The 18075-nt window shown below is 41.1% G+C and overlaps 1 protein-coding gene across 1 annotated transcript in view; it reads right to left on the bottom strand.

The window, feature by feature from the left end:
- Nucleotides 1-15504, bottom strand: part of SPEF2 (sperm flagellar 2) — a 74039-nt gene extending 58535 nt beyond the window's left edge. The window contains exons 1-6 of the mRNA XM_062512794.1: nucleotides 15447-15504; nucleotides 13600-13702; nucleotides 9109-9358; nucleotides 4397-4531; nucleotides 3320-3399; nucleotides 2236-2452 (exon numbers count right to left, since the gene is read on the bottom strand). Coding sequence (XP_062368778.1) covers nucleotides 2236-2452; nucleotides 3320-3399; nucleotides 4397-4531; nucleotides 9109-9358; nucleotides 13600-13702; nucleotides 15447-15504 — 843 coding nt within the window. The remainder of the gene's footprint in view (nucleotides 1-2235; nucleotides 2453-3319; nucleotides 3400-4396; nucleotides 4532-9108; nucleotides 9359-13599; nucleotides 13703-15446) is intronic.
- Nucleotides 15505-18075: the final 2571 nt, after the last annotated feature.

The following is an 18075-nucleotide window of genomic DNA, read 5'->3' on the forward strand; positions in this document are numbered from 1 at the left end:
TAACTTTTTAACTCAGAGATATAAAATCTGAACAGAGCATTAAAAATAACAAGTACAAATCACCAATTTGTTGAAATAGTGGAGGTAAAAGGTTCAGTTGGGATGAAGCCATACAACTTTCAAGTACTTTCAACACGTGCCAGTGAAAATTTGACCGGCATCATGCTGTGCTCCACCTACAGTACTGTCATGTAATTGTAAAGTATTTTCTCTCCCAAGTTCCAGTTTGCAGTGTGCCAAAAAAAAAAAAAAACCCAAAAAAACAAAACAAACAAAAACCAACCAAAAACCAAAACTTGAACAAGATTCAAAAATCTTTTAATAAAGTTTTATAAATATGGACATGAAACACATGACAGCATTCTGACAGGATGAAATTCCTTTAACTCTACATGATCCCATGCCATGTTCAAGATTTATGTAGTGGAGGTAAAACTCAGACCTGAATGCATATAAACAGCTGCAATTTCAGTCAACAAACCCTTTCTGGTTCAATATTTAATAGAGGGGGAAAAACAATCTTGAACTATTTTCCATATTCATTCTTTTTAAAAGAAAATACTTCAGTTTCCTTCCCACTTCTCTAAAGTCAAGTAATCTCACGATGTTCCAACAAAACAGTTTTTCCTCTACTAATTTAGAACCAAATTACCACTAAATAGATTCTCTGATATGTCAGATTACTGTTTCAGTCAAATGCTAATTTGTCTCTTCTAGTCCCAGAAGACTGTGATTTCAATTGTTTGTATAGCAAAGATGATTTTTCTTCCTGGGAAGCTAGGAACACTATTGCTAGTTTTCACTTGATTTGGAGCCTCTCTGGAGCCAGTCTGAGCTGCTGTATCCACCAAGTACTCTGGAGACTGATAGCCACTGCTTTTAGAATCAATGGCCCACACTGCTGGGGCTGCAAGAACTGAGAGAGCTTAAAGAGCAAGTTTTTAGCACTACAGTAATCTCAGGCAAATAGGTCACAAAACTTCTTCATGGCCTATGCATACCAACAAGAACATACTATAAAACTCTAGAGAGATTTTATCCTCTCTAGAGACAGGATATATGGAGAGATGGACTCTTGGTCTAAGCCACTACAGGTGTCTTTCAAGAATATAGGTCTGAGATAGACAATGAGAAGCATCTAACTTCCAGATGTTTACCCTAGCAAATTAAACTTTTTTTTAAAAATTTCCAAAAAGTCTCCAGACATTAGGCGCCAATGCTTAAAAAACAACATAATGCTTAAAAAACAACATATATATATATATATATATATATATATATATATATATATATATATATCCAATAGATCATATTTTCAGAGATGCTACATATCTGAAATGCTACTATTATGAAATATTATTATTATTACTAGTATTACTAGTATTAGCAGTAGGGATAGGTTCAGCTATATATGTTCAACACATATGATCTAAGCTCAGGACTCACAAGGAAACACTAAAATAAAAAATAATGAGAAATCAAAAAAACCCAGTAAATTACAAGGCTGTGATTTGATAGAGTCATTATGAAAGAGAAGATCTGTGAAATTAGTAACCTAAAAGCTGCTTCTTAAAGGAGGAATAAATGATGAAGAATCTTAAAAGCCTTGTGCTTTCTGGGACAGGATTCAAATGTAATAATCTGCAACATTCATTCCTAGACACAGCACAGATGTTCTCCAGAGACATGTCTTCTATTTCGTAACACATCAAACACCAAATCTCTGACCTGCAAATAAAATTTTGATTCTGTGTATCACACACCGCAACCATTTCAGATTCCTTCAGTCCAGATCAAAACCATATGACACATTTGTAAATACAGGTGTTCAAACAAGGACTGCCATGTTTTGTTGTTTTTAAATAAGAATTTTCTTCAGAACCAGTATACATTTTAATACCATGGGATGTTCCACTTTTGGGGGAGGGGGACAGGAAATAGAAGGCAGGTCTGCAATGGATTTTTAATAATCTTTGTTCTGCTGCTTTCATTTTATCCTTTTAAGTTTATGAGTATGGTGCATGACATAAGGCTGGTGATGAAGAACAGCCAACCTTCCATATTTTTCAAGGGTTGAACATAAAAGAGATATTCATACCTAAGTATGTATAAATCCCTTTATCCCCTTCAAATTTTTTTCAGCCTTCCAGAAGTATTTATTTCATATTTGCATGCACATTTTAGATTACTAATTAAATATGCATGGACTATGTACATCAGCATACAATTTCCCACCTCTTGAGCCTCATGTGCTGTTAACTGATCCACTAGCATTCTTTGTCGTCTCTTTGCTCGTTGTTCTCTAGCAAATGTATCTTCCTCTACACGTTTTTTAATTTTCCTTATGTATTCATCATCTGAGTAAATATTTAACAGCTCCATTTTCATCTCTGGTACAGTTTCTAGACTTGTTTCTTGAAACTTCTGTGTTTGCAATAATTCTTGCATATCACTGATTGAAAAAAAGAATGACAGGAATTACCATTCTTAAGGGTCTTTTCATACAGATGCCTGTATAGTTATATGCAAGTCTAACAAATACAGAATATCACTCTGTGGGCTCTGTGGCTACTTCTTGATATTCTTGTTCTCCACAATGCCCACTGGGTCCAGAGGAAGACTGCAGCACTGACTTGAGCCAAATGATCATCAGTTTCTTTGTCAATACAAAGCCAAATTGCTAGAAACTAGGAAATTAGGATGGCTCATAAAACATCAAAGAAAGATGAGTTACTCCTCAATATAGCCATACACTCTACGTAGTTTTGCAGCTATTAATCACAGATTTACACACACAAATATCCATAGCAGCATGCATGAGTCTCACATCTCTGAGTAGGGTATGCATATCACTAAAGGTGACAGAATGAAAATTACTTGCAAATATTCACAAATAAATCAACATACAGATAAGTTTCAGGATAAAAGTTACTTTGTTTCCCTTTGAAATGTGTTACTGTGTATGCATATTTATCACTTCTATCTTGCTGCAAGGTTAACTGACCTTACAGACCCAATAACTAAATGAACAAAGAAAAGATGCATTTTGACCCGTTTCTTGCTACATATGTGGCAAAAAGTAGTGAAGGAAGCTTGAGCCGTCCCTTCTAAAAGTAAAGGTAACTTACAGACTAAAGTTAACTTAAAGGTAGCTGCAATTGTGTTGGACCTGAAATCAGTGATAGTGTGAAATTCATTCAAAGGATAATCATGCAGTTAAACTAAATGAGATATTATTTCTTCTTCAAGTAGCTGTCTACATAGCAGACACCTCAGGTGGGATCCTGCCTATTCTTAACAATTAGTATTCAAATATTACCTGTCCGTCACATGGCTGTGCACTGCAGAGACATTTCCTGTCAAAGACTTCTCAAACTTTTCTATCTCCTTGTATACATTCTAAAGAAGTAACATAGAATTTTATGTTTCCTTTCTCTTCACAAAGCATCATAAAGAAGTTTCAACAGAGCAAGGACTAGGGAATTACTTTTACATCATGTTAGTACAACAGAAATGCTTACACTGAAAATATTTTAAGCATCAGCTACACCAAGAATAAAGGCCAGATGATTTCCATCTCACACTTTTCCTTCCCTTCCCCTCTTCCCCTTTCCTAACTATACCTATTTCCACCAGCCAGAAAATCCTAGAATTTTGCAGCTGTTCTCCTGCAGGATAACTCTGATTTTGCATTGGGCTCTAGCAGAGTATATAATTCTCACCATATGGGGATTTGAAACAAGATACTCTGGAATATGATCTGCTTTCGATTTAGTAAGTGAATATATCCCTAATCCTTATTCAAGTAACTGTTGTACTATAGGTTACTAAACTCTAGATTTAAATACATCTGTTACTGTTCCCCAGTTGTAAAAAGTGGTAATATTTCCACTGCTAATGGCAATACAATGCATGAACTTGAATTGTAACCAAGATTTTTTTGATACTAGATAATTGCTGCATCTTTTGATTTAAGGTTATTGTAAATTTCAGCTGTTACTAGAATTTAATAAGCAGATAGTTGCATAGTGTGTTATAGAACAGTTCAAACATTATGGCGAAAAATGATATGCACAAATCTAAAAGGAACATTCATGATTTTATTTAATGTATTCTTTCTAGCAGACTTGTAGCTATGATCAGCAATCAAATTAATACCTTTGGTATTTATTCAAAATTAAATTTCTCTACCATAGAAACAATTCTTATTTAAAAAAACCTGCAAAAACATAATCATGCAAATATTCAGCCCAATTTTCAGTGGTTGAATTGATATCATTTGACAGTCAGGAGCTTTTGGATGGTGCAAGTACAGTATTTGTAATCATAATTTTTCCAGAAATCATGGGGTTTGAGTTAATGTAATTAGCATTAAAACAATATAGATGATAATTACCTCTGCTTCCCTGTTCTTCTTTAAGAAGCTTTTGGCTTCAAAAGATTTTATGGTGGGTCTTGATGGTTGTTTTTGAATCAGTGCAACAGTTTGAATCCTGCCCATTATTCCATTTTGTCTCCTTCCAATGTAATGCTGATAAGAAGCAAATATAATTAAGTTGAAAATTGTCTTCCAGGAAGAAACTAGAAGAGATTATCAGGCTCCAGACTTGAGCAGATGAGCAGTGCTTTATAGGCTTTTAAGGGCTATCATTGAATTCTAGTACTAGTATGGCACCTGTTTTTATGTCTGAATATAGCCAGAAAATAAGAACACCAGTTTCCTGGTACAGAAACTGAGAATACCATTAGGTAACACATTAGGTAACACTAGCACAGATCAAGATCAAGAAGTAACAAACATATAAATTACACTCATTTAAAGTGCACCAGACATGCAGGCAGATGAAGGCAGAATAAAGCAGAAAAATAGTTTTTATACAAAGAAATGAAAGATAGTTAAAAATATATAATACATCAAAAGGGATATTCCAAACTTTTCTTTTAAAATGTTAATTTGAATATTTTGTTCATTGCTTGCATTTTCTTGTCTAGACAGATGAAGGGACTTTCTCCTTCTTACTCAGGTAGTGGCAGTAGAACAGCTAAATAAGTAAAACAAGACTCTCTTCCTTCATTAGACACATAAAATACATATCAAATTAGTCAATGACTTTGTCGGTGGGGTTCAACACCCTGATATCTGGTCACTTCCTCTGTATCAACTATAAACTCTGCTTTGGATGAGTGTTCCCATGTCAAAAGGAATTTGTACCTCCTTTTTTACTTCATCAGAGTAGCTACACAGAAGTACAAGATGTTCAGAGGCCATACCCACTATAGATGCCCTTCTGTCATTTTCCTGCTTTTGTACAATGCTCCATCTTCACAAAAGAAGAATGACAAAAAACTCTTATACAAGGACATCTCAAATGCATATAAATTGTGATATGTACATTTTTCTTCAAATCTATAAATATTTTCCATGCTTGACAATATGCAAATACTTTCAACTTAACATGAAAAGATTTATAAATAGGAACCTTTTAAGGTCTTGTAAGGAACCTTTTAAGGTCTTATTTTCATGCACACTGCTTTTCTTTGTTCTTGTATGAACATAACCATGTACATAGAATCAGAAAGCCTTAACACTGGCTTTAACTAACTCATTAAGCACATAACCTTCAGAAAATACTTCTTCAGAGATCTATAAAAATAAGTAGTCATTTTCCACTGGTTTGGGCTCTTTGCTTTCTTGGATGTTCTGAGCTCTCAGCTACTCTGCAACATGCACATGAGCTCTCTCATCGGTTAGCATCTTGGATTTTGTTTCGTTCTGATGTGGCACTACAGTTTTCTAATATTAAACATCCAGCAATGAAGAGTCAGAAAGAGCAATAAACATATAACAATATTATAATTTTGAGACCAATCCTTCAAACCATGTTCTTCTGTGTTAATGTACACAGAAAAGCCTACAAACATATTTAAACTGAAAAACAGGACTAGCTCTATAGAAAAGAACTTGGAGACTTCAACGTGAATTATGCCAAACGTTCCTTAGTTGACAGAAAAGGACACCTCATTGGTCTATACAAGTTCCTCTGGAGGGGAACTGCAAGGGGAGGTGCTGTTCTCTTGTTCCTGGTATCCAGTTGGCATCACATTCCAGGACACGTGGAATGAAGGGACTTTAAAGATCACCTATATCCAAGCCTCCTGCTCTGGGCAGGGACGACTTCAACTAGACCAGGTCCATTTCAAGTCCCACCCAGCCTGGTCTTTAACATTTGCAGGGATAGGTCATCCACAACTTTTCTGGGCAACCTGTGCCAGACCCTCACCACCCTCACAGTAAAGAATTTTTTCCTAATATCTAGCCTACTATATACTACTGCAACTACTAGTACTACTACTACTACCACCACTTATTTTCTTCCAGCATGAAGGTAGTCCCCCATTTCCTGTTGCTCAATGCCCTCATAAAAAGTTGTTCTGCATCTCTCTTGTAGGCTCCCTTCAGTTATATCAGGTACTGGAAAGGCTGCAATCAGGTCACTCTGAAGCCTTCTCTTCTCCAGGCTGAACAGTTCCAATTGTCTCAGCTTTTCCTCATAGCATAGGTGCTCTAATAATCTTGGTGGCCTCCTCTGGGCTTGCTCCAGCAGGTCCCTAGAGGGACTCCATCTCTGGATGCAGTGCTCCAGAGACCCACCTGGGTCTCAGCAGAGCAGAGCAGAGGGGCAGAATCCCCTCCCTGCCCTGCTGCCCACGGGGCTCTGGATGCAGCCCAGGACACGTTTGGCTCTCTGGGCTGTGAGTGCCATGGCTGGGGCATGTCCAGCCTCTCACCCACAGCACCCCCAAGTCCTTCTGGGCAGGGCTGCTCTGGGTCTGTTCATGCCCAGCCTGTGCTGATACCAAAGGCTGCTCCTACCCAGGTGCAGCACCAGCACTTGGTCTTGTTAAACCTCATGAGATGCTCATGGGCCCGCTTCATGAGCCTGTCCCCCAGTTCCCAACCTGCTGTCCATCCACTCAAGAGGTTGTAGACTGAGAATTGAAGAATGAGGCAAAAAAAGTTGAGAATCTCAGCTTTCTCCTCCTCTGTTGTAACTAGTTTTCCAGCATTGTTTATTGATCTTCCTTTTCTGTTTAACATACCTGTAGAAGTTCTTCCTTTGACTTTTTGCGTCCCTTGCCAAGTTCGGTTCCAGTTTTGCCTTGGCCTTCATCACTCGATCCAGACAACCATATTTCATTTCTGTTCTTACCAGCTCACTGCCCCAGCTTCAACTTCTGGTGTGTTTGCTTTCCCAGCAAACTAACTGGCTAACTCAGTTAACTAACTCCAAACTAACTTCCCTAACTCAGCCATGCCAGTGTCTTGTCTTCTTTGTCTCAATTCTTGTTCTTGAGGATTGTTAGCTCTTTCTCACTATGGAAGAACTCCTTAAAGATCTGCTACCTCACCTTGACCCTGAGGACAGCCTGCCAGGTGATCTATTTCCCTAAAGAGCTAGAAGTCTGCTCTCCTGAAGTTCAGGGATCTGCCTTTACTCCTTAACCTGATACCTCAGGACTAAAACGCCATCAACTCATGGTCACTGCCTCCCAAGCTACCTCCAGTCTTGGTGTTCCTAATTACTTTGTATGCACTGGTGACCATCAGATCCAGTACCACATCCCCTCTGGTAGGGATGTCTATAACCTGACTCAAGAAGTCATCCTCCATTCCAGGAGTTTCCTGGAATGCCTACAGCTCCTTGTACTACTTTCCCAGCAGATGTTGGGTAGGTTGAAGACCCCCAGCAGAACAAGAGCCTGTAAGCATGATGCCTCCTCTAGCTGGAGCAAGACTTTGTCAAATAGGCTCGCCTTAGTCAGGAAGGTGAGTAAGCCACAGGGTTCCATTTTTTGCTTTGGTCACTGATTCTTATCCACAGGCATTCAGCCTGCTCATGTCTACCCCTCAGAGACAACTCTTCACATCCAATCTACCATTTGATATAGAGGGCAAACCCTCGGCTCCCATTCCCCTCCTGTCCTTTCTCAACAGCCTGTAGCCATCCATAGTTGCACTTCAGTCACAGGATCTGTCCCATGCCACACCAGGGGAGGTAAGGAAGAATTTCTTTACTGAAAGTCTCCAACTTTGCATATATTCAAAATCCCACTCTACAGGGTCCTGAGGAACCTGCTATAGCTGGATTTGCTTGGAGCAGGAGGTATAAACTGAGTTCCAGAGATCTTTCCAACTTCCAACTATTCCATGATTCAAATGCCATACTGAACTTGTCTAAAGACAGGTCCTACTGTCAGTTACTCAGTTTCTTTAACCTATCCCTCTGCAGGTGAAGGGATATTTTGACTTTTCAGTACAATCTTTGCACTAGTTGGTAAATTTTCTGCTTGAAGGCTATTTTTCAGAAATAGTGCCGGAAAAAAAAAGAAAAAAAAAGGTGAAATTTCTCCCATCTGAATTTAATTTATGATACACACCTTCTTAAAAACTCCTCATCTTGATACCAAGTAATGGTCTGGACATACTGAATATAACTACTGAAAACAAGAAAGAAGTCTTTAACAGACCCTATCACATCAACACCACTGACTTCCTCTTAGATGTTCTCTTTTCCCTTTATTTTTCTCTCTTTGTATTTCTCAGCATATGGTTATTGCAGAATGGAGTACAGTATAAATATATGGAGAGATATGCAACAGAATGAACCAAACCACTGTGGCACAGAGCTTGACATAGTTAATAGGTTTCCTGGAGGGGAAATTAGTCTGAGTTGATACCTAGACTGCAATGCAGTCTGCAATCTGTGCTCATCAAAGATGGAAAAAGACTGCTGCTGAACAACTACTAGCTTTTGTTGTTATAATATTTTAATTCTGGAGAAGGCTTGAAAACAGAGCAGGTAATGGAGGATGAACCAAAATAAAGAAACACAGAACACAGAAAACCGATATTCTATTGAGTTTCTGATAAGCTGTGCAAACCCACTGTAAAAGACATAGCAAAGAAATGCTTATTTCCTTATAAGTACTGGGTTTTGAACAGGGGATTTATAAAGTAGAGAGGGAAAGGACACAACATGCTTGAGAAGTAAATGTAAATATACTACCTTTTCTTTGTATTTATACAAAACAGACATAGTTACTTACCTCTCGATTTCCACTTTCAGTAGACTTAAGCTTTGCAGCTGCTGCAGGTCTCATTGCTTCCACAGCTGCTCCAGTGAGCTTTGCCTTCCTCTTTTTTTCTAAAGCAATATACAGTTCATATAAAAGATTTGTTGCAGCCCCATGCTGTTTTGTCATGATGTCTTGAGCCATACTCTCATTAAACTGCACACCAAGCAGATGAAGGGTGGGTTCCAGGCGAGAAAAATTTTTAATTTTCGCATCTGCATTTCTACATGATTAAAAGCAACAACAAAAGAACCCAGAATATGAACTTATTCTCAAATCTAACTTGTTGCATGTAAGCATGGTCATGACACTTATACCAAGACAGGAGGAGAAAAAAACAACCTAGAGAGGAATTCCTTAAATAATGTGATACACACTTTGGCTTAAGTTTTATGCTGCTGTTCAGGTAACTGCATTGATTACTATGCATAACTTTTTGAAAAGACAAAGACCACATTGGATTATATAAATTCTGATACACATGCACACAAAGTGCATCTAATAGCAAAAGCTAATCTGTAATTGCAACTAATGGTATACCATCCACTAAACACACAAGGAGATTTAATGAAGTTTCTGTATTAGCTGTATCAATCACTCAAACTCTCACCAGTTAAAACATAAAAAATTAAAAAAAAGGTCTGTATTGTCTATTAACCCTTACAACAATTCAATACACTTTTTCTCCAAGAAAAAGAAATGGACAAACATGTTAAAGCAGTGTTGAAAGCAAAGTCTATGTTCTAAACGAGCAATTTACATTTCAAACTAAAATAGTGGCTTGAAGGCTAATATTTCTCTTGATATGTAGGTTCTCATGAAGAAGCAGTCAAGACCAACAGATATACAGGGCAAAACCAAATAACAATAAATTATCAGTTTATAACAATCAGCACATCATGTTTCATCAGACATACCCATAATTTCAGCCTGAGTCTGAAAATCATTCTTTCTATACTGCTATATTGCTTGAGTTCACAATAGTTCCTTCACATGGAGCAACAAGCTTTTGAGGTCAGCCAAGATGCAGCATAATTCTACAAAAATGCCTAATAAGATATTCTGATAAAACAGTATTCATCTTATTTCTCGATTAAACTGTCCAGGAGCTCATTATTCTCACTGTAACAGTCCATGCTTTATTTCTTACACACTTACACTGAACTGAAGCTTACAAGTATTGAGCATTTTTCTGCTATTGATTCAAGGTTAAGATGAACCTTCTTGCCAGAAATCATGACATACATTGAGAAGCTCTTAACTTTTTATTTTGTGAGGCTGACGGGCTTGTACATCTCTACTTCTCCCTCCTTGCACTCCTTGAAGAGAAGAACAGCAGTTGCAGTTTCCTGGTCCTAGGGACTCCCCCGAACCCCCAGTCACCACAAACTTTAAAAGATTATTGAGAGTGGCTCAGCAACAACATTGGCCAGGTCACACAGCCTGGTCAAACAGTATGTGCCATCAGCTCCCATTTCCAATTTATTTAAATGTTCCTTAAACTGCTCCTTCTCCATGGGTAAATTTTTCTTGCTACAAACTTTCCTGTGTGTCCTTGGGATACCTTAATCTTCTGCATGTTCCAGCAGGCCCACATTCTCCCCAGCCTTCCTTTTGCTGTGGAGATACCTGTAAAAGCCCTTGATGCCCTTCTGCCTAGACAAAAGACAAGACTTTTTTCCATCAGGGCAATCATGTATAAAATACATACAAATTTCACATTGAAATAGATTGCCTGGAGAGGTAGTGTAGTCTCCATCCTTGGAGGTTTTCCAAATCACAGGGTAAACAACTGGTGCAGACCTTCCTGTTAGTTTCAGGCACTTGGGATTTCTGAGTGTGAGTTTTATTTAATAAACTAAGATAGAGAAGGCATTAAGCATCTCAGCCTCAGCACAGCAGCTACTCATTTGAGAATCGGAGAGGAAGGCTGATGGAGCCATACTCTGCCATCTTTTTGATGAAGGAAGACAACTAAGAATGGCCACTACAGAGGCAGGTCTTGGATCTTCCCTGCTTTCTCACATGGAGGCTAGTTCCTCTTCACCTCCACCTTCCCAATCTGTCCATCCAAAAGAGCCTGTATCAAGCCATGGCAGCACACCAGTACTGGGAGCTATCCCATGGCTGTGGGATATCCCTCTGTGATGGCAGTGATTACCCAGCAACTGCTCACAAGCCTCTAATTTCTTCTGTTTGATCCCCATGCTGCATGTATTACTACAGAAGCACTTCAGAGAAGCAGCCAGCTGTGTGATTTAAAAAAAAAAATTAGAATAATTTAGAAAATGTGTGAATGCTTCTCCCATAATCATGTCTTCTTAGCACTTCCTCAATTGTATGCATACATTTGGGGTGGGCAGCCTTCTGCACTGGTTTGCTGCTCTTATTCACATCACTCTCCTCTTGCTTGCCAGTCTAGGCTATCACTTCCTCTCTTGTTTGAGACTAAACCTCTCCATCAATACTCATTCCTAGTTTAAAGCTATCCTCACCAGGTTTGCCAGGCTATTGGCAATGATTCCCTTGTCCAAATTGGTCAGGTGGACCCCATCTCTTCCTACCCATCTTCCCAATCAGAAGAGGACCCTAAGATTAAGAAAAGCAAATCTCTGTGGTGGACAGCAGCTGCACAGCCACTTGTTGAACCTACCCACTCCTCATCAAGCCCATCTACCATAAGTGAGGAAAATAAACACCTGAGCCCTCATGCTTTTGGCTCCAGGTCTCTGGCAGTATCCTTGGTGTCCAAAGAGAAGAATAGCAGGGATATTAGTGCAAGAGCTAGACAAGTCTCTGCAGCTTTGGACTGAACCTCCAGCATGCAGCAAACCTCTCAGGCTAATGTGTGAGGTCAGCCCTTGGCACTTCCATCTCCTGCAGGAAAGTGCTCCACTGCTATCCTCACCTGTTCCTGCTGGTGCTCTGGGGTGGTTTACACTTCATTTGCTCAGACATTTTGTTACACAGTGCTACCAGCACACATCTGCTACCACTGCAATGAACCTGTTCTGCAGCTGTGGTTCAGCAGGAGGAGCAGACACCTTCCTTTTCCTCACAGAAGTCACCAGCTGCCAGTCACCTCCTCTTCCTAACACGACAATTCTGCCTGCCTCTCCCTCAGCACAGCTGTGGGTCCAGGTTCCTGTATCTGCAATGTCTCAGAGAAGATCCAGTGCAATCCTTCACCTCATTCTGCAGCAGCTTGACTTGATAACACAGCTCTGCCATGAGCACACACCTCTGCAGGCAAAGCAACCACCTCCCTTTGATGAAGGCATTCCCATCAGTCTGAGACAAAGTGAATTCTCTCACTGGACAGAAATTTGTATTGAGGACTCTGACACTCTGAGTAGTTGTTCCAGTGTGTACTGGATATCATGTCCTGTCATACATCCCCATCTTTGCTGAGCACACATAAACTGTCTCAGCAAGATTCCCAATCGCTTCTTGCACCTACTGAAGTGCATCTTCACTAAATGCACCTTTCTAATCAGCTGGGGACAAGAACTCAAAGCACTCTTTTACTGGGAAGAATTGAGAAAACTTGTTAGAAGGTGCTGGAGCTTGCTAGAAGAAATAAAAGCCTCCTGAAGCTATTTTTCCCAGTAACAGCAAGCACTCTAAGAATTACCTGGAGTTTTCCAATGATCCCAGAAATTCCTAAGAGATCTACAAGCCCTAGAAACAGAGTTCAAAAACTGCTGTGTGAAACTGTTTTTCGTTAGCTGCCATTATTAGCTGTGCCCTGCCTGCCCTCCCGCAATTTGGCGGGACTTGGGATAGGAAAGGGTGTGAATACATGAGAAGTTCAAAGAACATGAAAGCAGAAGTTCAGAAGAAACAGGAGGATTTTGTACAGCCTGGGACTCTTCATGTACATGTGCACCATGGTCTGACAAAACCTCATGAATTGCATCATCTATGTATAAAAGCTCACAGATCTGCATAAGATTTTTCAACTTCCCATTTTACAGTTCTTGATTACAGATATTACACCAGATTACCTGTAAAGTTATAAATTATCATCTTCTGTCAGCGCTCCATTCAGAGACTCACGTTTCTTCAACAGTCTCATTTTAGTGAACATGTTATGGTCACCACCACAACACAACTCTGTATTCCTTACTCTACAACAGATCATGGGCAGTGTTCCACTAAGATTCCAAATCTTAGAGACATCCTTGAAAGGCTTTTTGAACCTTTGGTCTAACCTGGTACTTTTGTAGTTGCAATTAAAATGCATAATTTTCTTGAAGAAGTATGATCAGTCTCTCTGGAAATACATAATCAATTAATGAATCAAACATACTTAGCTTTTGAATAACTGAAAAATATTTTAAATCTCAAAATATTCTACATTGCAATAGCAAGTCATAGCTGAGAAAATACATGTTTTGTCTACTTTATGTAAGAGAACTGTTACTTTATACAGAAGACCAAATGTTACCCATATGTACTAACCTGTTCTTTGAAAATTGCTTAAAGTCGTCCTGAAGACCATATTTGTGTAGAAGTTCTCCTAGGAGATAGCCAGTAGAAAATTCTTCTGGAAATGATCCTGGAACTAAATTTGGGGGTTCTGTGATTGTTTGAGGATTTTTTAATAAAATAATTAAGAGAATCCAAATGTTAATTTTAATAAAACTTGTTATTGTGTTTATAACAAAACTACATCTGAAGTTTAGTCAATAATTCAGAAAGATTTAGGAGACTGATTTAGCAGTAATAGTTTTGAAATCACAAATAAATATACTTTCCATGTAGTCATTTTGCAACATCAGCTTTACATAGTAATTTCTGATTTTCAGTGTTAAAATGCAAACATCATCATAATTGACACTGAGACTGTGAAAATATGTATAAACTATAATTACTAAATTTTCCATACAAAATGGAAATAATAAAAAAAAAGCTAGCTCTGATGTGCATTCTTCACACAATCACAGAATCACAGAATATGCTGAATTAGAAAGGACACATCAAAATTGAGTCAAATCCTGGCCCTGCACAGCACACCCCAGAGTCACACACCATGTACCTGAGAGCATTGTCCGAACACTTCTTGAGCTCTGTCAGGCTGGTGCTGTGACCACTGCCCTGGGGAGCCTGTTCAGTGCCCAACCACCCTCTGGGGAAGAACCTTCTCCTGATATCCAACCTAAACCTCCCCCGACACAACTTCAGGCCATTCCCTCAGATCCTGTCACTGTCACCACAGAGCAGAGATCAGTGCCTGTCCCTCCTCTTCCCCTCATGAGGGAGTTGTAACTGCAGTGAGGTCTCCCTTCAGTCTCCTCCAGGTAGAACAGACCAAGTGACCTCAGCCTCTCCTCACACGGCTTCTCCGTCTGACCCTTCACCATCCTCATTTCCCCTCTTTGGACACTCTCTGATGGTTTCATGCCTTTCTTACACTCTGGCACCCAGATCTGCCCCCAGCACTGGAGGTGAGGCTGCCCCAGTGCAGAGCACAGCAGGACAATCCCCTCCCTTGCCCGGCTGGTGATGCTGGCCCTGATGTCCCCAGCACAGGGCTGGCCCTCCTGGCTGCCAGGGCACTGCTGGCTTGTGTTCCACTCACCAAAGCGCCCCTGGTCCCTTTTTCTGGCACACCAGCATCTCCTTCCCCAGTCTACAGACACAACAAGGGTTGTCCCACCCAAGATGCAGAATTTTGCTAGACTTGGCACCTTGTTAGACTTCATACAGTTGGAGATTGCCCATCTCTAATTTGCCTGAGGGTTTTGCTCCCTTCTTGCAGAACAAATGTTTTTCCAAGGCCAGCACAATACTTGTCATTCAAAACAAAGCGCTACTTTCCAAACTACTTTTTATTCTCTAGTGTCCTTTTTAGGAGTCTAAGTTTGAGCACCTTTCATCTCCTGAGAGCACCTGCCCCATGAGGAAAATGAACTTCAGCTTGAAAATTTTCAGGCATTGGAATTAATTGTCCAAGAAGGTGAAGGAGTCACCATCCCTGGAGGTGTTGAAGAGGTGACTGGATCTGGCGCTGGGCGATGTGGTTTAGTGGTTCAGGGGTTACAGGGGCACTGCTGGGAGCGTGCTTGGACTGGATGGTCCCGAAGCTCTCCTCCAGCTCAGGCGAACCTACGATTCTGTAGCCCCTGCCTTGCACATGAAGATTAAAAATGTACTTGCGGAGGCACGTGGTCGGGGGAAGGGGGCGGGCCCGACAGGAGAGTGGCCGCGGGGCGAGCCCGGGCACGACGGCCCGACCCTGAACCCGCTGCCCCCGCTGCCCCCGCGGCCAGGCCCTACCCGTCCCCGCGAAGCGGGGCCCCACTCACCGATGCACCGAGAGAGCTTCACGTCCCGGTTGAGCCAGTCCAACAGGATCCGGGACATGGCGAGAGGCACCCGCGGCCGCTGCCGCCGCCCGGCTCCGCGTCCCGTTGCCGCGGCGACCGCGAGCGGCCCCTGCGCGGGGGGCGGGGCGCGCGGCGGCGCGGGCGCGCAGGCGCGGCGGGCGCGCGGGCGGCCCCGGGCACGGAGCAAGGTGAGCGCGCGGCGGGGCGGGGCGGGGCGGCCCCGGGGGAGGCGCTGGGCGGGCGGGGGCTGAGGCGGGGTCGGCGCGGCGGGGCCGGGCCCGGCCGAGCTCGGCGAGCGGGGAGGTGTTGGCGGAGTCCCGCGGGTCGGTGCCTGCTGTTCCCCGTGTCTCGGAGCCCTGCGGGGCTGCTGGCCCCGGAGCGCTGCCTACCCCGGCTGCGCGTTCCACGTGTGTTTGTTTAAACAGCCGCTTCCCCGTTCTGCCCCGAGCCCGGTGTGGTCCGTGTTTGCTCGTGAGCTGGTGGGGTTGGTGCAGGGCAGAGACAGACAGGCTCGGAATCAGGAGTAATTTCTTGGCAGAAAGGGTGATTAGACACTGGAATGGGCTGCCCAGGGAGGTGGTGGAGTCATCGTCCCTGGCGGTGTTTGAGGAAAGAGTGAACGTGGCACTCGGTGCCGTGGTCTGGTTGACCACGGGGGTGCTGGTTGGACTCGGTCACCTCAAAGATCTTTTCCAACCTGATTGATTCCTGTGATTCCGCAAAACACAGCCTGGCGGGAGAAGGGGAACGAATCCAGGGCGGTTTTCCCACAGCCGTTCTCATATGAGCACAGATTTATTACTGTGCTGGCGCCGTGTGGAAAGGGGGAGGGCGGGCGCAGGAGGGCCGGCCGGGGCCCCTGCAGTCCCAAATTTCGGCGCTGCACATGCAGAGCCGTGTGCTCCAGCCGTGTGCTCCAGCCGCGCTGCTGGAGCGACGCTCGGGAGCGTGCCTGTGCCAGACATCTGCTCGTGCGGGAGCCGAGCCCCGCCGAGGAGGTCTTTGCTCAGCTTTTGTTTGCATTAAGTCATCTTTGCTTTAGAGTCACACCGAAACAACCATGGGTGGTTCCAGTGCTCCTAATTGAAGTGTGTGTAACAAAAAGCTAGAGCATAGGGAAGAGAGCTACATCTGGAAAATGCACTGCACGCAGGGGGTATTTCATGGGTATATTATTATTTTTTCTTGGAAGAGGTATTTTAACTACTCAAGTTTTCAACTACCTTTCGGCACAATACGGAATTGCGAAGGATTTTATTTGCTATAAAAGGCAGGAACAAGATGATCTAGAGGCTAATGACAGACAGACAACAAGCTAATGATAATTTTCAACAGTGACAGTTAATTTGGAATGCTACAGATTATGTTCCTTGAGAACAAACAGAATTCCTCAGATTAAATCTGTGTGCTTGAAATCAAATCGTTGAGAATAAGAATATAAATGTATAACTGATCATGTATTTATAAATCTTGAAAAGGTCCTTGTAGAGTCAGTGGCATATGAATGAGTGAAGTAACAGGAAACTTCAAAAAAGAAGAAGTACTTTTAGGACAGATGTTTAAATTACTGTTTATATTCATTTAATGATTTGAAGTTTTGCATATATCAGAACTTATAAAAATACATTTTAGAAGGAGAAAGTTCAAATTTTTAATAACTTTACGATTGTATTTGTAGTGGGTGATTCTATCATCAGAGTTTTTCTGGTATGTCAGGGAGGAAAGAGCGAACGTATTTTAGATTCATAATGGAATTTTTCCCATGGCTCCAGAAATCAATGTATATATATTTATGTTGATACCCAGTTAGGTGTTGCTGCAAGTAGTTATTAACAGAAGGTTATGTTAATTTAAAACATGCAAACCAGAACTGATTTAGATAAAGTATAGAATTTATTTCCATATCACCTCTGACTTTAAAAGGCTGGTACTTCCTATGTCTTTAAATTATTTTTTAATGGAATGTATTCCTTCAAGGTCATGATCATATTCAGTGAATTTCTAAGCACCTGATTTTGTTTAAAATTAACATGAGTTTTTCTGTCTGTTGAGATGACATAATTAAATCTTACTGAGATAAGCTAGAACTAGTTAGAAAAAGATGTGGAATTTTGTGTTTAAATTCAGTAGTGGCTTGTTATTTCATCTAAATGTGTTTTAACAAATTAATGTAGCTTTCTTTATTCTGAGAAGTGATGGGATAATTTATTAATCAAATTTTACTTCATTCTTTCCCTGAATTTAAGAGCTTAGAAAGATGTCCGTGTTCTGCACTGTGAAAGCTGAGTCCTTTTTTAAAGGAAAATAATTGCAGAAAACAAATAAAGTAAGTGTTTCCCTCATTCCACCCTTGGTGAAAACATCAGTGTTTTTAAATAATAATATTGTTTACTTCCTGTGCTCTCAATTTTTTGCGTCTCTGCTGGGAATGCCACAGGGCATTCCAAACTGAATTTTCACAGGACTCTGTACTTTGAATTATGTAGATTTTAGTCAGTAATATGAGGTTGTGGAATACAAATTAATTTTTCATCTAAGACTCTGTCTTTATTTTAAAATTAATGCATCTTATTGTGGACTTGCTTTGAAAGAAGAGAGGATTGTTTAC

This window comes from Cinclus cinclus, chromosome Z (assembly GCF_963662255.1).
Source record: "Cinclus cinclus chromosome Z, bCinCin1.1, whole genome shotgun sequence".
Classification (NCBI taxonomy): domain Eukaryota; kingdom Metazoa; phylum Chordata; class Aves; order Passeriformes; family Cinclidae; genus Cinclus; species Cinclus cinclus.